Source organism: Argentina silus, assembly GCF_951799395.1.
Source record: "Argentina silus genome assembly, chromosome: 2".
NCBI lineage: Eukaryota > Metazoa > Chordata > Actinopteri > Argentiniformes > Argentinidae > Argentina > Argentina silus.
The window spans coordinates 14,908,865-14,934,623 of NC_139656.1; the positions used below are offsets into that span (position 1 = coordinate 14,908,865).

A 25,759-nucleotide genomic window follows, 5' to 3' on the forward strand; every position below is an offset into this window, starting at 1 on the left:
GTGTGTGTGTGTGTGTGTGTGTGTGTGTGTGTGTGTGTGTGTGTGTGTGTGTGTGTGTGTGTGTGTTCTGTTTGGTGTGAACACTATAATACATAATTCAGAGCGGGCTCAAGAGTGGAGTGTGCTCCCTGTGCCCCCACACTCAGCCATTTCATTTAGCTCTGGGCTGTAGGCTGTGGCACTGACAGAGAGGGAGAGATAGAGAGAGAGAGGGGGAGAGAGAGAGAGAGAGAGAGAGAGAGAGAGCAAGGGGAGGAGAAAAGGCGGGAGGGTGTGAGAGAGGAAGGGAGGAGTGGCAGGGCCGGGGTATCTTTTTCTAAAAGTTCACATGTCAGGCTGGCAGGCTGCCCACGGCGTAGAGCCGAAAAATCTATTTAACGTCTGCTTCACAGGGTGACAAGAGGCTTGATTGGCAGAGAGCAGAGAGCAGCTTTTGATCATGTGTCCTAACAAGCGATTCCAGCTCATGTCTCCTCAGCCTGAACAGCTCCACATTACCTATTCAAACAAAAGTGACAGGCCAGAGCACCGCTCCACAGGGCTGGCAGGCCACGCCACGGGCCAAGAAAGAACACACACACACACACACACACACACACACACACATAGATACACACGCGGGTGCGCACACACACTCTCTCACACACACTCTCTCTCTCTCTCTCTCACACACACACACACACACACACACACACACACACACACACACACAAACACACACAAACACACACACACACACACAGCACCAGCCACTGATAACAAATCTATGACTTTTATTAAGATAAGCAGGTTGTTGGAGTCAGGAAGACAGAAGAGAACGATTATTAAAGGAGGACAAGAAGATGGAGCGCGAGTGAGTGAGTGAGTGAGTGAGGAGAGGAGAGGAGACGAGGGAAGAGAGGAACCAAGGGCTGACTGATGTTTGGCCAGTGTGATCTGAGCTGCCTGCCTGAGGGACTGCTCTGCTGGACTGACAGGGTATAGGAGAGGGGTAGAAGAGGAGAGCTCTAAGTGTTTGAAGCACGCCTCCCAAGCTGCAGGTTCACCTCGGCCAGCAGCCAACACATTAGAGAGGCGACCGGGTCTCCAGCCTCATTGCATATGCATGGAGTCAGAGGCTCATGCCACAGATCATTATAACAAAGATTCCTATTAATTAGGTGGGATAAAACAGAGCCAGATGACAGGGCAGCTGGGAAGAGAGAGAGAGCGGTGGGAGGGAGGAAGGGAGGAAGGGAGAGCTATTTCTACTATATACTGTAATGTCTACAGCGACCCTTTCACCCTGTCAAAAAACACAATCAGATGGTCATGCTTTGAGATACTTTTCACCAATCTATTCTGTTATAACCTCATTATTTTTGTATTACACACACGCAATTTCCCAACAGAACAGTCAGCATCACCTGTAGCCCTACTGGATGTGTGCTTACATGTTAGGGGACAGCAGGGCTGGGACAGGGGACAGTGTAACAGCTAAGTCAAGAGTTCATCAGTGTTAATCAGGCTGAAGGCTTAGCACTGATCCTATTCTCTTCCCAAAGCTTTCACCCATCCCTGAATCTCATTACACACCCTGTCCTAATAGAGGACAATGACCATGTCCTTCGCACACAATGCTGATCACCCCCCCCCACACACACACACACACACACACACACACACACAGACACACACAGACAGACAGACACAGACACCATGATAACACATAAGGAGAGGGAGGGGGGAGGTAAGGGAGAGGGTGAGAGAGAGAGAGAGAGAGAGAGAGAGAGAGAGAGAGAGAAAGAACACCACTGAGCTTTAAGAATCACCCACTCAGATCACACAACTACACAAGGTGTTTTTACCATTTCCGTCACATGAGCGAGGGAGCATACGTATGTAGTTACAGCGTAGGTCACCTGCTACTGCTGTGTGGGCTCCAGAGAGGTCTTTAAATATCCTTCCACCTCACAGAGGTGATTGGAGCTGTGATTGGGTGAATCTGGACTGTTGATGATGGTGGTGGTGGTGGTGGGGGTGGTGGTGGTTAGGCTGTGGCTCCCCCTGTTAGCGCAATTAACTGTGAGTCAGTCTATAGGGCCCGCTGGGCTCCAGGTGCAACATGCAGTAGCTGTAGCTACTCTGACAACAGCTAGCTAAGACAACGGCCAGCCATGCTGAGGGCCTCCTCCTCTCAGCTCAAAGGAGGTTGGGTTACTGCCTGAGGGAGAAGTCCTCACCCTGTCACATTAGCAACACTCAGGATTGCATGTTTCCCTCTCAGACTGGACCTCCACACCACCACACCTGTTCCCTATCGGGAGTCAGGACATCCCAATAGGGAGCAACCCTTAGCACACACACAAATATAGGTATGCTATCCGCATTAAAAGCTACATCATATGTCTGTTTATGTCCCAAGCTGGTGGCAACAAGCCTGAAACATGTAATGCTGTCATTCAGTCTAGCCGGGGCATAAGCATGGATAAGAAGATAACAAGCTTCTACCAGCAGCAAGAACTACTCCTGGCAATACCAGACTGCTGACTAAATTGGCAGGGATCGCCCAAGCGTGTGTGTGTGTGTGTGTGTGTGTGTGTGTGTGTGTGTGTGTGAGTGTGTGTGTGTGCATGCATGTGTGTCTTTATTTTCACTGGGGCAAGCACTAAATCTGTATAACAGAGTTAGAAAACAAAAAAAAAGACACAAATAAATATCTGTCTGCCTTGAGTTCTATCCAGAGATTCCATTGGCATTGTATTCAGAACCGCTTATGCCACATGTTCCTAGGTGCGTCCCTGCACAAAAAATTGCACTGTGCTTAACACACCAGCAATACAGAATACACCCATGTCTTGGCATGCCACTCAATGTTCTCCAGAAATTGCCCTTTAGAATTTATATGCTTCATGCAAATCAAGTTCAATGCTGGTTGTTCTGGCAGGGATTCAACTTCAACGTCTGTTTAAAGCTCAAAAGAAAATCCCTAGAACGCAACAAATACCCTCCTTATTTCTGTAACCTGTCCTTGTCTTGGGGACAATCATAAAGAATCAACACACAGTATCACTGTGGTGACTTGTATTGATTCATACTTTAGTGCATTATATAAAGCTGGACTAATTGCATGTGAATCAAACCAAGGTCACCTTGGGTATTTATAATGGAGGGTATGTTTCTTTTTCCCCTAATACCTTGTACTGACATTTTTAACTCTTGACAAGTGTTGTCTGGAGAGCTCTTCATAAATAATGCATTTACAATACCTAGTAAATAAACATCGGGCACAATCGTTAGCCCCGCCGGCAACCGGGCCTAATAGAGCTTTTACAGCTAAGGTGACTATTCAGCTTAATGCAGTCCCCAGTTCTGGGAGGACATTTTCATTCATTAGCACAGTCACAAGCACTTAAAGCACTTTAAGGACCAGCCACAGAGAGGACGGATGGAGGGATGGAGGGGTGGAGGGATGGAGGGGTGGGCAAGCTAGTGAGTACCGTCGCTGTGCCGGGTTCAGGCAAGGAGCACGGAGATGTCAGTCCAGTTAGGAAAACCAGCGGTCAACTTAGATCTAATTCCATTTGAGGGTGGCAATCCCTACTGTGAGGGGACAGAAGGCCCGTGGATCAGGAGACCTGTGTGTCATAGTCAGTTAGGGCTGCTTTCTGCCAGAGTTTACATCCATTGATAGCCATACCATCGTATATGGTAGAATGTCAGATAATCATCTTGACAACTTTCTGTAATACTCATTTATACTAAGAGTGGTGACTTATTAATTCAATGAGGTAGTTAAAGCTTGAATTGATTATTAAGATCCTTCAAATGGATAAACAACTTGACGGTCATAATGGTGTAATAATATGTCTAATACTGTGTAATAGGTGTAACAGTGAAGTGAAACCTCCTTAATATGCCCTACACCCTTAAGGTCAGCCCTCCCAGTCTTAGTCCATCGTCACAATGACAATTCCTGACCATGCAGGGAGGACTCAGAATAATGGGAGCAGATGGTGGACTGGCTTTGAAGACTCCAGTGATCTCAAACAGCAGAGTAAAGCAGGCAGGATTAGAGGGAACAGTTGTCCCCGGAATATCATGCTTAGATAAGTGATATATTTAGCTCATTGCTGCTTTGTCTCACATTAGCTGTGTCATTAAGACAACAAATGGCTCTTCAACCTTCTCATATGCCCTTAATGGGTTAATCCTGCCCTTTCAAGATTCCCACACAGGGTCTTTCCATAAACAGTGACAATAAAACAAAAGTTACCCCTCTAGTGCTCAGACTCCAACCCCATCCTCTCTGACTCTGAATAGTAATTACACATTTCGACTGCTGGAACTTCTGTCAAGTGCCCTCAAGGACACAGAATCTTTCCATTCCAGCAGCTTAGGGGCCAACATATTGAACTTTGTGAGCCTCTTGTCTTGTCTCTGTGTTCCCTGCTCAGAAACTAATTTCCTCCAACAAGGGAGTTTATTTTGGTGGTGTTGATGCGCGGGGCATGAGGCAGCGGTGGAACTCTACTATTAAGGGGAGATTAAAACAGCTGTACGGGTGCACTGAAGCACCCTCTCCTCCCTGCACTAGCATACGGCCCTGGATTACCAGCTGCACTTGACCATTTAAATTACTGCAACAACCGGCCCTCACCAGCTGGGGCTCATTACCATAACGCCCGTCTTCGCCACAGAGGGCCCCGAGTCGACAAGTGCACGCCGCGGAAAACAACCCCACTAGAAACATGAGAGATGTGTTCCTGGTGCAGAGGTAAAATGGACTGGCCTCACAGACGACAGCAACAGGGGAGCAGAACTCTGACAGAGATATGACTCATTGGATGGAGCTTGTGGTTACATGGCTCTAAGAAAATGACTAGAATATATGGAAATTGTACAATAAAGAAAATCATGTAGAGCATTTTCCACCATTATTATTCACACTAGAAATGTAATTAATCAATTCACTGAAATTTGAAAATATAAAGGGGGCGAAATTACTGAATAGCCCGGAATAGCTGATACAAAGACCACCAAACTTAAAAAAAACACTTAAAAAAAGAGCCGTCACATTATTTTTAGGCTAACAGAGGTCTAATTTATTCGTCTGATGAAGTGCTTAAGCTAAGAGCTCCCCAGATGCTAAATGAGACGCATGGATTCCCAGGGGGGCCTACGTTTGATTGGATACGTTACTACTACAGCCCTAATTAAGAATGGGGGATATGTTTCAGTGGTTCTTTCAAATATTTGTTTTTCCGCCCGTCCTCCTAACAGTGTGCAGAGCAGCAGGCTGTGGGAGAGAGAGAGAGAATTGGAGCTCTGAGGCTCTGAGCATGGTCGTGTTGGGTAAAGCGTTGTGACCATAGGGTTAGGAGAGTTACCATGGGGTGCAATGGAGTTACTATGGAGTACATTGGGATATGTAGGCATCTTGTATGGTAGTGTGAGAGAAATCTGAGATGTTATAGGGTAGGGCCTACAGAGAATTAGATTAATTAATTAAGCACGAGAATCGTTGTAAAAATGGCCAAGACTAAGAAGACTAATTCTGTCTGTAGGTACAGTAGTTAGGCAGTGGACTTAGTGTGATGAATGCTGCCCTCAGTGAGGAGCGTTATGTGTTGAAGAATAAGAAGGTAATGTTCCTGGCATCAGGTCAGTGGCATGTGTTTTATGGCCTGGGAGTTTGCCTTGGCACGGAGAGGGAGACCACACTTAAGCTGAGGTGTAGTGCCACCCACTCTTTGTCACACTGGACGAGGTTCAGAACAAACTGGAAACACTGTAACGTCAGTATTCCCAGTGTGAGTGAATGAGTGAGGTGTGTGTGTGTGTGTGTGTGTGTGTGTGTGTGTGTGTGTGTGTGTGTGTGTGTGTGTGTGTGTGTGTGTGTGTGTGGAGAAAAAGAAAAAAAAAGAGTGAGAGAGAGAGAAAGGAAAGGTTTGACACCACAAGAAAAAAATGAAAAGGGGAGCATTCATACACACTCACTCACACAAACACACACAGAGGTAGGGACAGGGGAGTCATACCATCCTGCTCTGTCTTTGTCATCTCCTCCAGCTTCTTCTGCTTCAGTGTGTCCACCACGTCGGCCAGGCTTCCTTTGCGGCGCTCCGGTGTTCCAAAGGCGGATCCACTCAGCATGTCGCCACGCTCCCGGGCCCCCTCCTCAGGTTTGTGTGGAGAGGTGGAGTTATTCCGGAACGAGTACAGGGAGCATACTTTATTGCTGTCAGATTCCTGTAACAAAACAAACGCCGGGAGGGGAAGGGGACAGGGGGGTTGGGTTTAAGTATTTTCCTGTGTATTCCTCTCTGTTAGTTGGCCATTTGACAATTGATCATTCAAATGTCAGCCGGGGAGATTAGGCCATATGAAATGACTCCTCTCTGGCTTCTATACAACAGTTTATACTGTATCAAAGCAAAGCATGCAATCCTAAAGCAGGATAAATAAGAGACAGCGAGTGATAAAGTGAAGTGAAATGATGAGGTGTACTTTCAGAGGGCATACCCATAATGTGCTCAGCCAGACCCTACTTTTCCTCCTCCGGAGAAACAACACAGAGAAACCTCCCCGACTGTAATTTCTCAAATTGCGTTTGAGTGTGCATTTGTGTTGGGGGTGAGTGCTGTGTAATTTGTTCATTTTCGAGCGGAGGCCTATTCTCAGCTAGGTGCCGCAGGCCGTCGTAAATCTGTGTTCTGTCTGGAGCTGTTGTTGTTCTTCAGTCCCACCTGTGTGTGGTTTAGTATTTAACTAAGGGTCCTGTCTCAGACTGACTGGCTGAGTGCTCCCTGTACACAAGCGAGGAGAAGTGGGGGAGAGATGGGGGGGAGAGAGAATGGAGAGACGGGAGAGAGAGGGTGGAGAGAGAGAGAGGGGGGGGGGGGAAGAGAGAGATATAGGGAGAGTGAATGAGAGAGAGAGGGAGAAAGAGACAAAGGAGGGAGTGAGGGGAAGAGGGAAAGAGAGAAAGAGAGGGAGGGAGGGAGGGAGAACTCAAATGAGAGAGAGAGACCTGGGCCATGGCTGCTCAGACAAAAGGATGTTTTAATGATATGCCTTGTAGAGTCTGAGAAGCTGGTACCTCCCCTGCCAGGAGCTGCATCAGGTTACGTGAAACACTAACTGACCTGTTCTCTAATGTCAGAGCCTATCTTCAACACATAACACACATCATATAAGACAGAAGCTTCTTAGTGTGAGCTTTTATCAAAGACAGATGGTTAACTGTGAAGATGAACAACTTGAGTAGAGAGAGACTTCGGGATGGTAGGATGATGGAGGGATGTCTAAAGGAGTGTGGGATTGACTCCAGTGGTATGGCTGATATTCCCAAACAAAACATGCCGGAATGCAGTCAGCTGGGCAGGAATGTTGAGATTCTCTGTTCCAATCTCTCATCCTGCCGTGGCATCCATCCTCAGACCAGCCAGAAAGGGAGGAGGAGGAGGTAGGTGGTGGTGGTGGTGGTGGTTCGGTACCAGGGCTGGGGTGGCACGGGCACGGGGTGGGCAGGCGGGCAGGGCAGGGCTGGGTGATTATGCAGGGGTGGCAGCGGCTGTGCCTGTGCCAGGGCCAGGGCCGGTGAAGGGTGCTTGTGGGGAGTGGAGCGGCGCTGGGCTAATCAGCTGGCGCGGGTTCAGGGCACAGCCCACACAGACGCATGGCACAGCAGTGGAGTCAGGTAATCAGCAGCGGCACACACTCTCAGCCTTCTTGCCGTCTGCCCCTCTCCCTCCTCTTCTTACTCTTTCTCTCCCTCCTTCTCTCTCTCTCTCTGTCTGTCTCTCTCTCTCACGCACTCATTCCCCTCTCCAAGGCACCATCTGTACCCAGCCAACTTCAAGAAGACGGGAGCTCAACACTTCACTTTCCAATCTATGACTAATTCTATTTGTGAGAAGTCATTGTCGGAGAGGGCCAAGGCCAAAGTCAAGGTCAAGCAGAAAAATGGCCAAAAGGTGACAATGGCAGGGAACTTACTGATGCTGCGAGTTTCTAGCTGCATTAGTGCTCCTCTTTAGAGCCTGTTCGACCTAGTCTTTCACCCTTGAACCTTTGAAATAAAATCACCCACATGAATGGCTGATCTACATGAATGGCTAAACACAACACTCAATTAACTGAGGATATTCAAGGTTAGTTAAACCTACATCTCACAATGTGTCTTTCTTTCTCCTGTGACTCAACCTTCTGGAGGTGCTATCCGAGGTTTGCTTGCTTGCCAAAGTATATCTCAGTGCCTTGCTGTTCATTGCAACACCTTCAACCATAAGAATATCATTTCATAGCGGCCGTACATGAGGCAAGATAATTTCACCTTTCCAATGGGCAATAAGTCCAACCCCGAACTGAAGAATTGACAAAAGAGAGGTCTTCAAAAGGCCTAACAAAAGGATTCACTCTGAAAACTGAGACCCTACAGCTGATGGCTCAATTTAACAAGGCACCAAAGACTTCAGTTGAATCTAGATATGAGGCTACAAATTGAAGTAATAAATTAAAACCGTTGTAACATATGCAAACGACATGCAAGCCTCTGCACCCTCTCAGATCAAAATTAATAGAATGAACTTTTCATAAGGTCCCTTTCATTATATCAAGAGGTTGTTGAGTGATTGCGACGAGTAACAACAGACAATGCACAAAACATTCTTCCAAATGCCTTTCTAATTACCTTAATCACTAATGACGCCATGATCCAATTAGGCCCATCAGAAGTGATGACCACCTGAGCAATCTCCTGCCTTGTCATTTACATAGTGTATGAAGCAGTGTTTCAGTTCAGGCCATACAAAACAGGCTGGGACAAAGGGGGCAGAAGGGAAGTGAAGGGGGGGGGGGGGGGGGGTGACTCTCTCCCAGCAGCCACAGCATCGTGAGGGGGCGTATGGGCGCACAAGGCGGCCCACTGAGAAGGCTACTTCAGGGGCCCTCTGGGTCTCTTTACCACAGGCCCGTCTGTCACAGACAACCACCTGCCTCCTCTGTCTACAGCCCACAAGTGCCTCTGCTCTTCTCTCCCTCCACACACATCAAAGCTGCTCCCGCACTTAGATGCACGATGTCTGGGGCCCCGACTGCAGATGTACACGACAACAACAACAACAACACATGCATATCATGGACATGTTTCTTTAATGACAAGAAGAATGCAGCAGATGCAGAGAGAGGCACGGGCGACATTCCGTTCCCTCTCTACATTTGTCATCATGTGGTATTGCGTTGGGGTTGTTATGCTCTGTAAGTTTATGGGGAGTTGGAGATATCACTGGTGTCTGTTTAGCCCTAATAATAGCCAGTTGATGGGTTTGGTACTGCCTATCTGGGGGTCCCAGGATCCCCAAGGCTTCACAGTATTAGACAACCATGGGGCAGGGAGGAGGGGCAGGGCGGGTGGAGAGTTCCCTGTCTACCAGCAGAGAACAATAAACCGCTGTTGAGCCTGTATTTTGGCCCCAGTGCATCCTGGTCTACAGAGAGCTCCAGCGAGGGGAGTCAGTTGGCTAGGGGGCTGAGGCCTCTAGAAGAGACAGACACCCTCTCAGAGACTTTGTTCCAATTTGTGCATTGTCTCTTTATTTATAGATTCATAAACTCTTGTGTGACATGAGAAATGCAATTCAATATGTTGTTCCCTTCTTCTTTTAGAGTGGGGAGGATCTCAAGACACTTGTGGGGGGCTTAGACTTCAAAGACAAGTGCTTGGCAGAACGCACAGTCTTAAGTCTTCATTGAAATTGTTTTGAGGGCTCTGTTGTGACCGTGTCCTTGTGGGGAAATTCCTCTCTGCTGGGGCACACTGACAAGACAGTGCCTAGTGATTGTGTGTGTGTGTGTGTGTGTGTGTGTGTGTGTGTGTGTGTGTGTGTGTGTGTGTGTGTGTGTGTGTGTGTGTGTGTGTGTGTGTGTGTGTGTGTGTGTTTGTGTGTGTGAGCGTGTCATGCTTACTCACATTCAGGGGCCAGACAGTGGTGAAAGTCATAAATGGCCTCCAATGATGTGCATGATAGAGGTCACCAATGGAAAATACATGACATTGTCTGGAGCCTACCTCACCCCTGACAACGTCTGAAAACAGACCACTGTTGTTCAGAAGAAATAACACAGCACCCTCTTAGACCCTCTGATGACCTGCCTGTCATGTTGACTAAATGGCTGTGGCATAGCAGTGAATAACATTACAGAAGATGAAGTCCTTTCATGGTAGAGAAAAATATATCTATAACGTCTTAATATTGGATGTTCTGTATTTCCATTTTAAGATTAACTAACAATTACTAGTATTGTTACGAGTCACTCACTGATATGTATTTTTTAGTTTTTGTTGTAATGCTACTGCAGAGAGGAGTGTAATATTCTAATCCTATGCTAGTGGTCCATAGCCCTGTGTGTCTGTCTGTTTGTCTGTCTGTCTGTCTGTCTCTCACCATGCGCTGCTGGGCTGACACCATGCTGTCCCAGTCGCTCTCTGGTGGGACGCTGCTGAGGGGCTGCAGCTCGTCAGGGTGGGCCTTGCCATGGAGCAGGCTGTGCAGAGGCAGCTGGGGTGTGCCGTGGGCTTCAGCACTCTCCTCCTTGTCCCAGGACATGGGGTCCTGATTCATCATGGCGTCCTCTCCACCGTCGGCGACCGAGGCGAACGGAGAGGTGGCTTGCTTGGAAGACATTATTCTGCTGTGGAAGAGAAGAAGAGTGGGAAAGAAATAGTCTCGGGTCAGAATGTTTCAAAGCAACACAGTCACATACTTCAGACAGTTTAACTAGACTAGACAGGAAATAACAGCTGACGTCCAAATACATCACATCATTAACAGGATTAGCTACCGACCGAGTTGCAACAGCATACAACATCCTCACACACACACACACACACACACACACACACACACCTGTTGAGTGAACCCTAACAGAGATGACAATGTCCGATTGTGTCATATTGTATACTAAATTGTTCTGAACAGCATGATTTTGCGTCTGTTTTCCAGACCCAGGTCCATCATGAGAAACTGTGGTGTATAGTGCTGTAAGGACGATACCCTAGAGTGGACTCACCCTAACCCTACAACAGTGGACTCATCTCTTTACCTGAACCTGACCTGGGTGTTGGACCTGGACCAAAGCAGGAGAGATCGCATCAATGGTGATCTGGCGGGCAGGGTAAAGGCAGGCCATGGGGTCCCTCTTAATCCTTTGTTTAAGGTAAATGTTCATGCTGAGTTGGTGGCTGAGGCTGGGGCTGTAGCTGAGCTTGGGCCAGGCTCAATGATTAGGTCGCTAAGAGGGTTACTTACTGTCCTATACCACAATACACACTCTCTGAACATAAAGACCCGTCCAAGTCAATAATGACCCTAGAGAGGTTAAACATGATGACACCTGATGATGATACATGATACACCTCTCTCCGAATGCAGGTAGCAACCTAAACATTCCGGTTTATAAGGGAATTGATAAAGATTGACCAGGTTATGGAGCCAATCCTTCAAGATGAGTCGGTGTAATACTACAGTACTAAGAAGTGAGCTTGTCCTCTTCGCAACATGAGCCTAGAATTAATTGATTTCACTCAACAGCTACCAAACAGAAACATCAAACGCCAAAGCCTCTTCCTTGGTTACACTCTTCAAATTAGCAAATCATTAACAGTATCACATTATTACTCAAGGCCTATAAATCCTACTTAAGCAGCTTGGAAATCAGGTCCCGTCAAAGAATGAAAGACAGAATTTACAAATCTGTCATATGCTTTCATAAATATTACAGTGAAGAAAGCACTTGACATACAGTACCAGGTGCAAAGTAAACTCATGTTAATTCCAATTTCAACAGCGTTTTTACAAGGTAACCCTTTTCCTCATGGAATTTTACAACCAACTGTAATTTTCTCACAATTAATGAGGCCCACACTCATGCTGCGTCCTACAATGAATGAAATTAAACACTGTGCCAGCAAATCTAATTATGCATTTGGTATTAATAACAGGATAATATGGCATTCCTACTGATGTGAAGTGGGGAGAAGGAGCCAGAGCATATTTACTCCTAATCCTCTTTTCCCCAGGCCCATGTTCTGCCTCTTTATCTGAGCGGCAGGATATTGAACAATGAAAACAGCATGTCACTGTCTAATGCTCATCTCCACGCTGCACGCTAATGCTAGCTAGCATCCTTAATGTTTAGGGGAGGGGAGAAGGAGAAGGAGGTTTCTATCTGCTCCATTCATTCTCTTCTCCTATCCACTGAGTGAGTGTGATGAAGACTTGGCTGGAGGAGATTATAGAGGACAAGGTGGAGAGGATTCTAGGTCAAGGGCTGTAGCTGATGGTGTCCTAGTGCTGCCTGATGAGAGACACACACACGCATGCGCACACACACACACACACACACACACACACACACACACACACACACACACACACACACACACACACACACAGTGGAAAGCTAAGGTAATGGAGCCAGCCAAGCCAAGCCACAGTGTAGCTCAGCCAGCGTCAGCATCCCAAGACCCTGCCAAGTTTATGGCATGGGGTTCACAGAGGGATCAAAACAAATTTGACACAGAGAGAGATTAACGCAGTTTGGCGTTGGAGTAATCTGTTCACGTGCATACGTGAGTCTGTCAGCGCTCTCCTCGTACGTGGGGATTCGGTGCATCGCATGATGCTGTCCGGCCCGATCACTACGAGAGAATGACTAGTTCACTTGAAGGCATGCCATCCATTTACACACACCGCTGAACAGTCAAGCAGACTACCACTCTCAATATGAATAGTTAAAATACAGTTCATTAAGTGAACTCAGAGCCAGCACATTATCATCACAAGGCATTATAGTAAGAGTGTCAAAAATCACATATACCTATTAAAACATCAGAGTATCACAAAGCACACGCACACACACACACACACACACACACACACACACACACACACACACACACACACACACACACAGAGGCACATAGTCATAGAGTAGATCCGTTTTATGGCAGGAGGAAAAACAGGGACAATAGCAGCACACGTTAATCACACGGCCCTCTGCAGCTGCACAAACAAGGCCTAGTGTGTCAGGTATACCGCTAGGGAAGAAGGAGCCTAAGACCTGCCTCTGTCTGTGCTGTCAGCTGTTATCTTTAGCAAAGCTGAGCCCTCAATTTTAATCAGCCAATAAATTGTTTCCTGTAATTATATCAACTAGAAAATGATCTTGAAATTGGGAAGTGTTAATTGAAAATCAAAATTCAGAGCAAAGTTCAGAACTTGCACATTGTCAAGAGTGATAGTGGGGGGTGGGTGGGGGGGGGGGGTGGGTTTGAAGAGGGGGGAGGGGGACTTCGAGTTAGGAGATTCCTCCACATTTTTCATTCATGCATCCAAAAAGCCCGGGCCTCCAGCACAACAAGCACAAGCTCCCCACCGTCTTCAATGGAGTGGGAGAGTGAAACAAAGCAGTTCTTTTGTATTACACAGTAAATCAAGTGGTATTATTTTACCACTAAAATATTCAGTCTCTCAGGCACTTTTACTCTGGTCTCCAGCCATCAGTCAAACTGCTGAGGCGTGAGTGAGGGAGAGAGAGAGAGAGGGAGAGAGAGAGAGAGAGAGAGCGAGAGAGAACAGGGCCCACTGACTCCATCCTCCTGTAACGTGTCTACAGCAATCTTGTTAGAAAATGCAACAGATCTGCGGCAGGCTCCGTAACAGTATTTGTCAGCGGGAGTTAATAATTTATTAGCTAAAGCTGGGAGGGCTGCACTCGAGAGCTACACCGCCCCACCCCAACCCCCAACCTCTGAGAAGAACCCTGTATGTACAATACTACCCCACCCCAACCCCCAACCTCTGAGAAGAACCCTGTATGTACAATACTGTCTGGCATTGAAGTAAAGGAGAGGGAGGGGGGAAACAATATGTATCGTTCTCAAAGTCTACAGTAGGATCAAATAGTAGATACACATCAGGAGGGTTTGTATTCCAACACTCTAGAATGGTGTCTACATACAATCAACCAAAACCTGTTTTGTAAAGGGTGAAAGAGCAACTGTGGAAACCAGCAACCAGCAGCAGGGTACTGAATGTGAAACATGACCATATCCATATCAGATTGAATAACACTATATCTGTCCACAGCTCTGGTAATAGAAGCTCATAAAACAGGACCAACTAAACAACCCTGTTTACACATGCCTAGCTAACTACAGTGTGTTGTGTTGTGTTGTTGTGTTGGGTGGTGCGCTGTTGCAGTTGCTTTACTCTTATCAATAATTTAATGTGTTTTCTCTAGTAAATAAGCCCAATGTGTGCCTGCCTTTGTGGATATTGAGCAGCGAGAGGATGGCAACACTGAAGAGGCCTCTCATGAATTCTTGACAAGCCGTCTCCCCCTCATGCCTGATTACACAATAACAATGGACAGCTAACAAACCAAACTAATCAATAAGTGCATGAAACGCTGCCTCTTCCTCCCCCAACCAAAGCCCCCAGTTACTTTGCAGAGGAGAAGAGAGGAAAAAAGAGAAAGAGAGAAAATAGGATCTATATATAGCTGACAATATTGCACACATTTAAAGGATTAAGAGATAAGTTCTCCAAGCGGAGGCTCATATGGCACTGGAATGCTTTGAGTCATGAATTGTTGCCACTGATAATGTTTCATCACGCAACAACCTCTGTTTAATTGGTTAGCATTAGGGGACCCTAGCGCTCTGCGTCTTATGACTGGGGCCATGTGTCTGTGGCTATCCCCTTTCCTCCTCCTCCTCCTCCTCCTCTATCGTAACAAGGTCTGACTTTCAGCCCGCTGTCTCTGCTCTTTCACACTGCTGACCTTTTATAGACAATGGTGATAAGTAACTCCACACCAGTCCCCCTTTCTCCCCTAACTCCCCCCTCTCTCCCCTGCCTGCCTCACTCCTCATAATCCCCCTCCCCCTAAAACCCCTCCCAGCTTTAATCACAGGTCACCTCAAGAGGAAAATATTAGCCCCCTTTTCCCCTTAGACACCACCACCAAATAACTAGAAGAGGGAAATAATCAAATAAGTTATAAAAACAAGAGGGCCATTGTTTCAGGACGTAACGATGGGAAAGCTGGATATGGAAATAGGCTGGTTTATGACCGAGCTTCAAGTTTCCGTGGGTGACTGTGTGCATGCATATATACACACAAATACACACACACATACATCCACACCAAAATGAAGTAAAAACTAATTAAAATACAAATAAAACATTTATAAAAAATGTATACAAAAATGATGTGATTTAGGAAAACAATTAATGTTTTCCCAATTCATGGAATATGTTGTACCTTATGGAAAATGTATTAACAAGGCCTACTAACATAGTGTAACGTCTCATCCTGTTCCTTAGTTTATGTTTGTCTTTTTTTCATGTCATTAATTTATTGTTTCCTGTTTATTTTTGTGTTCCTCATCTTGTCTCTTGTTTTAGACACTTCACTACCTGCCCTTGTGTGTTTCCCGCCTGTGTGATTGTCTACCCCGCCCTGATTGGCTTCACCTGTTCCTCATCATCCTTCCCTGTGTATTTAGTCTGTGTGTTCCCCTGTCTCTGTGCCAGTTCGTCTTTGTACTTTTGTCAATACGTTCCAGCGTTTATTCCTAGTGTTTAGCTTTCCTGGTTTACGATCCCTGATAGTTTATTCTGACTTAGCTTTTGCCTACTCCTTATCGGATTATCTGCGTGCCTTTTTGAACTGCCAACCTGTGTACCGTACTCTGCTTTGCCTACTCCTTATCGGACTATCTGCCTACCCCATTGACTGCCAAGCTGTGTACCGACACCTGCTTTTTGGAATTAAAGACTATTCTTTTGGATTTTAGTTGTTGTCCCCGAGTCGTGTATTTGAGTCCTCTGCCTGCATACAACAGCCATTACACATAGGATTTTATTTTACCTCATGGACGTCATTTTAACAATTTATTAAGATGATGAAGTAATCACCAGGAACAGAGATGTATGATTGAATATCGGTACATTTAATGCAAATATACCGCATGACATAACATTCTCTGTGCGTAAATTCATTATAGCTGAAAGCTGCACTAGAGGTCTGCTACAGCATGGCACACACTGCTGCTGGACTGTCCATACCAGAGAGAAAGAGCTCAAAAAGGGAGTCCAGTAAGCTGATTTTCTAAATAAAACGGTGTCTCTTGACGATTGAAAGAAAGGACATTTACTTATTTTCATTTGAAATATCAATTGCATTGCTCCCTAATGGTAATTCAATATGGATATCTATAAAAGTATATAGCCTACACTATGTGCATTTTGATCACACACAGAGAGAGAGAGAGAGAGAGAGAGAGAAAAGTCTTAGGAAGCCTCCTGTTCTCACAGGTGACATAGCAGGGATCCTCAGGGTCTTCACCTGCCATAATGAGAGATTGCTACCTGACAGCTCCCGGCAGGAAAATCACTGACACAGTACACACCGTTTAGCACAACTAAATGATCACCTTCCATTGTGACTGAATGTTTCAGATGAGCCAAGCTCCCCGTACATAATGAGTCATAATCCAGCCTCTCCCTCTCACTCTCTATATGGATCTCTAACACACACATATAGTACACACACAAAACACATTCACATGTGCACGCACACACACACACACACACACACACACACACACACACACACACACACACACACACACACACTAACTGAGCAGCACCTCCATGGCACTGAGATCTTAAATCATAGTCATAGTCATAAAATGTCCTTATTTCCTATTTCGTTTAGTTAACATGACTTAAATATACAGACTGAACATGTGAGGATACTATGAACCTCTAACTGTCTGTCTCTTCTTTTTAAATCAAGACTTTTTCATGTTGTGTACTGTATTGTACTCACAATTGTATCCTTTTTAGACTAAATCACACAAGACAATAGCTTTCTGCAGCTAAAAGTTTTTAAGCTAAAAGTAAAACAGAGTTAGTGTTTAAATTAAAGGTATATTGTAGTTAACATTTAACTTAAATAAGATATTTATTTCCGACAGTGATACCAAAATTGATTTACAGCAGAGCATCAAGATTTTAGTGGACAAAGTAATTATAGATAATGATGTTAAAATATGGGAAATGGTTGGGGAAATACATACACTCTAACAAGGTAGCTGGAGAGTTGTCCAAATGAATTTGTTTAAATTGTTCCTCCATAAATGTTGACCTTCCCCCTTCAAAAAGTCAACTAAATTACGGCAGCACTTCAGCCCCTCTTCACTCTCTCTCCTGATGCTTTTTCTATTAGAAACTGTGGTAGTTACTCCGGCTAAAACCCACACTCAAAAGACTGCCACCCAGAGCAAATTAAGCAAGCCTCCTCAAGCACACACTCTAGATATTGAGCAGAGCATTGATAATTACTTTACACAGTAAATTATTAGCAATAATATCCCGTTGGAGGACGTGTCTTGCGTCTCACTGTGGATTAGTTTGACCCCCCCCCCCCCACACACACACACACACACACACACACGCACACACTCTCTCTCTCTCTCTCACACACACACACACACACACACACACACACACACACGCACACACACGCACACACACACACGCACACACACAAGCTGCAGATGTGAGAGCGCTGAAGTGGCCCTACCTACCAACCTAACTGCTTGTCTGTCTGTCTGTCTGTCTGTCTGTCTGTCTGTCTGTCTGTCTGTCTGAGGGTGGATTAGCAACACTCACACACTGAGCCCCTCGTCTCCTCCGCCTCCTCCTCCGTCAGCCCCCTCGGCCACCGGCCCTCCTCCCGATCCAAGAGACACAAGTTCAGCGCTGGATGGCATAACACCTTCTCACTTCTCCAGGAGCCAGAGGGGCACAAACACACATGCACTCACACACACTCACACACACACACACACACACACTCACACATATTCATACACACACACACTCACGAACACTTGCTGACAGACCAACCGTCCAGAACAGTCCTTTTCGCGTCTTGTCCGTGGTATTCTGTGTCAGTAGACATCCACAAGGAGAGGAGCTGGAGCACAGACAGTAGCAGTCATAGACACAGCGCTACACGAGCGCAGCAGCACCACCACTTCAGCACTACCGCTACCAGTCTCTCTGTCCAGCCAACAGCCCCACGCACAAGAGATTGAGAGACAAGAAAAGCTACTTGTTGTTTCCCCCCCCCCCCCCCCCCCCTCTCTCTCTCTCTCTCTCTCTCTCGGCATGCAGAGGTCTGGGCCTTCTGGGGGATGCAGTTCCCAAAGTGCCTTCTGTCACTGCCACTGCAGTTAAGCAAACTTTACAGCCAGTCAAGCCATCAACCAACACAGCCTATTTGCTGAGCAACAGTGGAGCTTTGTGGCTCGCCTCACAGTTGACAGTAAGTTATGAGCCCTTTGTGAGTGCAGGGGAAGGAAAACAGAGATCGGAATTTGGCAGGAACATAATAATACAGAATTCTCCTGTCTGTGGAACCTGAATTTTTCATGGAAACAATCAAGCATTGTTGGGGGAATGAAAAGCAACCCTGACAGATGAAATATAGCGGGGGCCCCCTTTTAGGAAAACAGTAAACAAAGCGCCATTCAGGCCAGGTCCTTTCTGTCATTTATAAAGATAACTTCTTCTATGCACTTGAGAGTTTACAGCAAAAGGGGTTCAGATTGAACAAAATCAAGTGTAACATCTCCCACAGTCCACACTACAGAGAGCTGTGGAGATGGCTAGGGGTGCCAAACACAAGTGGCTAGGGGGGGGGGGCATCACAAGTTTCCAGAGAGATGCACAATGAGAATATAGGGGACAGAGGAGGGAGCAGAGAGGAGGGGGAGAAAAAAAAAGAAGAAAAGGGGGCCCTGAAAAAAAACCTCAGAGAGCAGCGCCAAAAGAGCAGGAACAATGGCTAATTATGAAGGAGTAATTTTGTAGGGGGACAGGAAAAGAGAGGGACATTGGAGACAGTGAATGGATTATGAGGGGGGGAGGGGGGGGTGTATTCTGCTGCATGGCAGGAGAACTGTGGGCCTCAGTCTTTGGCCTGGTCCTTATGAGGTCATCATTGGCAGCCAATGCCCAGAAAAAAAACGAAAGAAAAAAAAACGAGAGTTGGTACAACTGCCGTTTTGGACATCTGGAATGTCGGCACACAGTGGCCCGCTTTCTCCACCACTATCCTAATTCCTTTCTTTTCCAAAAATAGGAGAAATCGCCAGAGCGCTGGTCACCCAAATTGGAAAATGTGCAACGTCTAATGAAAAGAAAAGCAGTTTTGTTCTCTCTCATTCTCATCTCATAAATGGGATTTCTGTAGGGGGAAGAAAAAATGAGGAAATTACCTTCAACGCTGCTTTGATTAAACTGCTCTATTCTTGGGATTGGGTGGACAACAGCTCATTAGTTACAGTTAGTCCCACCCCTCATTCTTCTGGAAGCTTTTTTTTTAACTTTCTTTCATTCTGTCTTTCTTTCTCTCTTTCTCTGCAAATTGAAAGAATTCATTGGGCGAGCTACACACAAGGCACACAAATGTGTCCGTCTTTGTCTTGACAGGACTTTTTTCTCCCTGTCTTATAGGCCTTGTATGTTCTCTGAGGGACCGCAGGTGAGAAACGAAGGCCTGTCCGGGATAGAGGGAGGCAGGGATGCATGGGCGGGAGGGAGAGAGTGGCCACGTTTCATGTGACACGTGAATCGGAAAATCAAAACAGGGGTAGTTCATTTGCTCCACCCAGATGAGGCCATGTAGACGGGGCCTGATAAATAGGGAGGTCAGGCAGGCCGCACCTCACAGATTTATGATTAAGCTTTATTATGTTGGGAAACTGACATTGATTGCCGATTTAAACCACTGCAACCAATTCATTTGCCCCTTGTTGAATAGAAAGCATGGTCAACAGTGTGTAGCGCCGTGACAGGGTGGACAGGGAGGGCAGAGTGAAAGTGAACCGCTAAATGAATGCCTGGCACCCGGCTCTCTGTTTGGAGGTGGTTAAAAGTTACCCCAGTGATTGACAGCTGAATCCGAAAAAAAAGAGAGGAGGCGAGGAGAAACGAGATCTGAGGAGAAGCCAAACTAGAACCCCCTGCCATTGATCTGAGTAATTGCCCAAAAATTTGGTTCACAGAAGAGACATGTACAGCCTCTGTTTTAGCAATGCTAAGATGGTTTCACTCACGGAGCAAGCACAGTGAAAACCGCTATAACTGAATGTGAAACATAGCCTAATAAAATCAGAGGGCTGACAGACATGGTTGAACAGAAAAATGTGCTGTATATCCACTCTGGGAGGAGAACAGGCGCTATAGTGGTGGATTAGACGCTGACTGATACAGAAAATGTCTCGGCAGTCTGCTGTTAACCATGTGTCTGACCGCTCGTACTGCGCTCTGGCTCGCCACGGCATTACTCTACAGCAACCCAGATATAAAGACAGCCTCTGTCAAAACAAACATATTAACTCAAAATGATAAACCCACTGCAATCTATTACCTAAGAAAAACACACACTGGTGTCTCGGTGGGTTAACGCTACAGTACATTCAGTCGCCTTGGTTGCAGATGTGAGGCCTTGCTTCTCTCAGTAGCACTATCTCCATCAAAGCCTAGGTCCTGTGGTTGTCAGGGGCCGTCGTCAGGGCCAGGCCATGTTGACTAACACCTTCTTCTACGAGAGGCTTCTCCTTCCTTTTTTCCTGGCAAACACCAGGCGACACATGCATCATGACAGGGTTTCAGAATGAAATCATTAACTAAATTGCTTTTCTTAAAAAGCCACAAGTGTGCTCCGGGGTTTTGTGTCTGTGTCTGGCTGTTGGCCACGGGGCCTCTGGGTTCCCAGGCAGGCTCTGCCCTGGCTCTGTTGTGGTTCCCTGCTACCACAGTCATTATGCTCAGCGCAGCACGGCTCAGGGCTGCGGCTCGCACACTGGGCCAGTAGGAAATAATCTGGTAATCTCAAACTAGTCTTCCATTTCAGACGGGGCCCAGAGAATACAAAGAGGTCCATTGTCCCAGCACGATCATGACCACCCTTTAGATCTCAATCACTGAATCAATCCAAAAAATATTAAACAAATACGGTTTTCTATCTTGAGGTTGAATGTCTGGAGGGGGTTCTTGAAAAAGACTGACTCAACATTTCACACATTTACGCTGTCTGAATCCCTACTCTGACTCCAAAATGGTAATGCAAATATTTAAGTCTATACATCAGATTTCTAAAAGAGCAACATGGTCTGTCCAGCAGTTCCATACCTTGACAAGGACACTACATGTACCGTTCAACAAAATATCCCTCCCAAACAAATGTCCAAAGCACAAAAAGGACAACCAAAAAAATCTACTGTAAAGTCGACAAAGAGAGAGAGAGAGAGAGAGAGAGAGAGAGAGACTAAAACTATATTATGCAACAAACAAAAACAGAAGACAGAGCCTGCTCTTTGGAAAGGCTGTCTTTATCTGCCTCAAATAGACTTAAATAAGCAAAGCAAACAGAAAAGGCAAATAGCTGGTGAAGGCCAGACAAATATTTGATAAGGGGATAGGGACTTTAGCTGTGCTGTATGAGAGGATAAGCGACAGACCCCCACCTGCCCCTAACCCCCGCCCATGTCCAACCCTCTATCTGTCCCTCTACCCCCCACTCCTGGTTGAGCTCAATGTAGCAGATGTGTCTTTCACAGCCTGTGGAGTGTGCAACCAATCTGCAAACAATAGCTGGGACTTGACAAAGGTCGCCTGTTGCAACATACTGGTTATGAAAACGCAGAGTCCACGCTGCAAGGCCATGCCCAAACGAAGTCTATTGCATTACAGGTCACTAAAGCCAACATGTGTGTGTGTGTGTGTGTGTGTGTGTGTGTGTGTGTGTGTGTGTGCTACGATGCTATTTGAGCTTGTAAGTAAGCCCATTACCCAAGTTTAAGTCCCCTTTTTGACCTCCGGTTAAGCTAACAGTTGGTGTAAACATGTACAATCCTATTAACCTAATAATATGCATGGAACTCGGTACAGTGGCCACAGCTCCGTGTGTTAAAGCCCTCTCAGAGTCTTAATTACAGCAGTCAGCCCTGACAGAGAAACAGATACAGCCACGGCCTCAGCTTCTGGCCTCAGCTTGTGTGTGTGTGTGTGTGTGTGTGTGTGTGTGTGTGTGTGTGTGTGTGTGTGTGTGTGTGTGTGTGTACACAGAGGAGAGGACAGAGAGGAAGTCAATTAGTCAATGCAATAGACTTTAAAATAGTATTTTCAGATTTTCTGTATTTGTGTTTGTCTCAGTGGACGTTTATTGGCTACATATCGAAATGACTTCTCGTCAAAGAGAGTCAAGTTGTCATAATAATGTAGTTATGTACTGTAAATACCCTCCATTATTGTATAACTTGGAACAATACGGATTGTTGTTCACAATGTCTGAAACATATGACCGAGCATGCCAGAGCATGTGTGTGCGTGCGTGTGTGTGTGTGTGCGTGGCGATAAGGAATGTGCTTTATAGTTCGAGCGGGGGTGAGTTGGTATAGTTTCTCACGTTTATGACAGTAGTAATAAGCAAGCCTGCAGGCCACAAACAGATAAATGAGCTTGAATACATTATAAGAGCTCATCAATTATCTTTTATACCATAGCTGGAGAAATGGCCTAGTTCATGTAGATCTGCATAGAATCTGCACACATTCTACAAAAGAAATCACTTGATTTGCATGTGTATTATAGCTAACATTTTAAATCTATTGATTATAGTATTCAGATATGAGATTTAAAAAAGGGGAAATTTCTTGACTAAACAATTATATTGCATTCAGTTCATTAATGTCATGCCCTGTTCTTTTGAGTGTGTTCTGGGTAAACAAAAAAAATTAAATCTACAGTAGAATTGCTCCATTCATGATTGTGCAGCCTTTTGTGCAGCCTTTTTGTGATGATAAACATGAGCATATTCTATGGAATGATATGAAAGCCTACAGATGGTCCTCAATGAGTGTCAGCAGCAAGCGGAGATCACGCCAGAGTACATATCTAACAGGCAACCATTTAAGCCGATATACAGCTCGAGGAGTGTGCAGTATTAATGTGTGGAGACATTTATTTACTGTACTGTATATCCTTTAGGACAACTTTGACACAATGTATCACAATGAACTGTCCACACATCAATTATGTATGGATACAGTATGTTGGTATGTATTTATTCCATGGTACTGTATGCACTGTGTGTGTGTGTGTGTGTGTGTGTGTGTGTGTGTGTGTGTGTCTGTGTGTGTGTATCTGAGTGGGTGTGTCTGCAAAACAAATGAAGTTTAAAGCAGAGAAAAAAACCTCCTGAATTTCTATTTAAAGGTGGAGTCATGCTATCATTCAACTGGCACAGAACAGAACACATCGTCTTTGAACCATGTTGATTTGGTTGTCTCTTGACTACCTGGGTAATGCAGCATGACACAAAAATCAACGACGTTACAGAACTGAACATCTAAGTCAGGGGAAGATTGAATTCTTGGTATTCTAGAGAGAGATCATGTGCCGTGGCTTAGCTAAGGGGCTGTACCTGTGTGTCAATAATAATTCCTCACAGGGTTTTGACTGGAGGCATCACCAACAGCTTTCCCTGAAACTGTATAAATGTCCCACTTTCCCTTTCTAGCATGGCTGAGTCTGTGAAGTGGCTGCTCCCTGTCAGGGATTGCATCACTGGGCAGGGCCAGGCGTGAGACCATGGGAGTCAGTCACATACAGTCAGACGACCGGCCAAGGGAAAATACCTCATGTTGAATGATTCATAAACACCCTGTGTGTGTGTGTGTGTGTGTGTGTGTGTGTGTGTGTGTGTGTGTGTGTGTGTGTGTGTGTGTGTGTGTGTGTGTGTCTGTGAGCCGAAGACCAGCCCTGGCTATAGGACTGAGCCCATCAGCTGCGAGAGTTATTGGATAAGCCGGCGCGCACGCTCTCACACACCCACACACACACCCACACACACACACACACACACACACATACACACACACACACAGGGAAACAAGGCGGATCATAATGTGCGTGTGTGATTTTTAATTGAGTTCCCCCCTTAGTAGCGGCTATTATCCCTGACTAATGGCATACATTGGCCCTATCTCATTACTAGAGTGGGTCTTTACCAGGACCCTTGTTTCATACAGTTAGAGTTAATGCACTATGAACAGCCCACCAAGAGTAAGCAGCGATCTGCATATTCAATAACTTCCGTAATTATATGCGCAATTCATCAGATTGAATGTGATTGCAGGGGAAGAGGGGAGAGGAGAGGAGCAGAGAGGTCTGATTCCTGGAGGACAGAAGTCTAATCACAAAACTAACATGATAATTGAAATCTAAATTGAAAGGCTTGGCTCACGGGGAGAGCGTGTCAGCCGCGGCGTGCAGAGGTACTTACGGCTGGAGAGGGAGCGAAAGAGTGAGACAGAGAGAGAGAGAGAGAGAGAGAGAGAGAGAGAGAGAGATAAAGAGAAACAGAGAGAGAAAGAGACAAAGACAGGGAGACATAGGAAGAGAGAGAAAGCGAGTGATGGAGGAATGATACTAATTGAGAACAGCAGAAGAGTAAAACTGCAGAACAAACCAAGAGGACTGTCTACAGTATATCTGTGTACTACCTCCTGTGTACTTCACAGCATCCAGTGTACTGGTTCTGCTTACTAGTGGGAGTAGAGGGCAGTGTACTTTCAGCAGTGTAGCACGCAGTCTGAGGAACCTCTGGCCCTTCTCAGCAGGCACACCGCTGTTTGGTGAGAGTGTACAGCACAATAACCGCTCCCTATTCCTCGCTGTCACAGGCCGCCCTTTCTGCCTGAATGCCCTCAGCTACTGGGCCTTCAGTTTCCTGTTTTCTTCCGAGGTAGATGTGAGGTAACTGGTCGATTTTGCTCGTATAACGATGCCATTGCAGACGTCTTGTGCATTGCATAGGATGCGAAGGGCCTCGAATCACCTCCAAAGTCCTTAATCACTTTAGCTATTCATAGAGCCTTTTTATGAGGCACTAAAATGGAACATTAAGCAGATATAGAAATGAAATACATAAGTATTTGGAGAAAGAAACAATTTTTGTCTGAGATTTTTTTTAAGATTAGAGAAACCAGCTTTTGTCAACCCTTATGTGACACCTGTGTTTTAGGGATCTCTGAAAAGGCCTCCCTTGTGTTCCACTGACTGAAGACACATTCTTCCCAACACATTCTGTCAAATTAAAGATAATCATATCAACAATCTCTTTTACGATTCATGGATCAGGGATGATATTGTGACTTTATTGGACGTTATGGAACACAGCTGTCCTTAACAGACCTTGTGTTTGTTCCTCAGGGTTTTCTCATCTTGGGGACAAGCAACGTCAAGAAGACACTGTATGATAAGAAAAGAAAAACTACATCTAAATCCCCTATCCTCTCCTCCTCTCCTCCTCTCCTCCCTGTGCTCTCCCTGCCTCTTCTATCTCTCAACGCGACAGGATTCATACTCAGCCCTCAATAACAGTTAATTAGTAATGCCAAATTCATTAACCTGTACTGCTGTTCCACTGGCCTGGGACCATAAATTTGCTTAATGTGAGCAGACGTATTGCAGCTGTAATAAGGGACATAAAAGGTAGAGAGAAACACATAGGGCTGTAGATCATAGGTCCTTATAACTCTGCAGTGGTTTAGGAGTTTTAGTGGCTCCTATCGTATGAGTCCTTTGTGCTTTCATCCTCCCCAAAATAACTTTCATACAGGTTCAAA

General features: G+C 45.7%; 1 protein-coding gene across 6 annotated transcripts in view; it reads right to left on the bottom strand.

The window, feature by feature from the left end:
• Window positions 1-25,759, bottom strand: part of sox6 (SRY-box transcription factor 6) — a 154,114-nt gene that overhangs the window by 90,553 nt on the left and 37,802 nt on the right. For all 6 annotated transcript variants that reach the window (XM_083697319.1, XM_083697318.1, XM_083697321.1 and 3 more), the window contains 2 exons: window positions 10,428-10,674; window positions 6,021-6,231 (listed from right to left, as the gene is read on the bottom strand). In XM_083697319.1, the coding sequence (XP_083553445.1) occupies window positions 6,021-6,231; window positions 10,428-10,667 (451 nt within the window). In that variant the 5' untranslated portion in view covers window positions 10,668-10,674. The remainder of the gene's footprint in view (window positions 1-6,020; window positions 6,232-10,427; window positions 10,675-25,759) is intronic.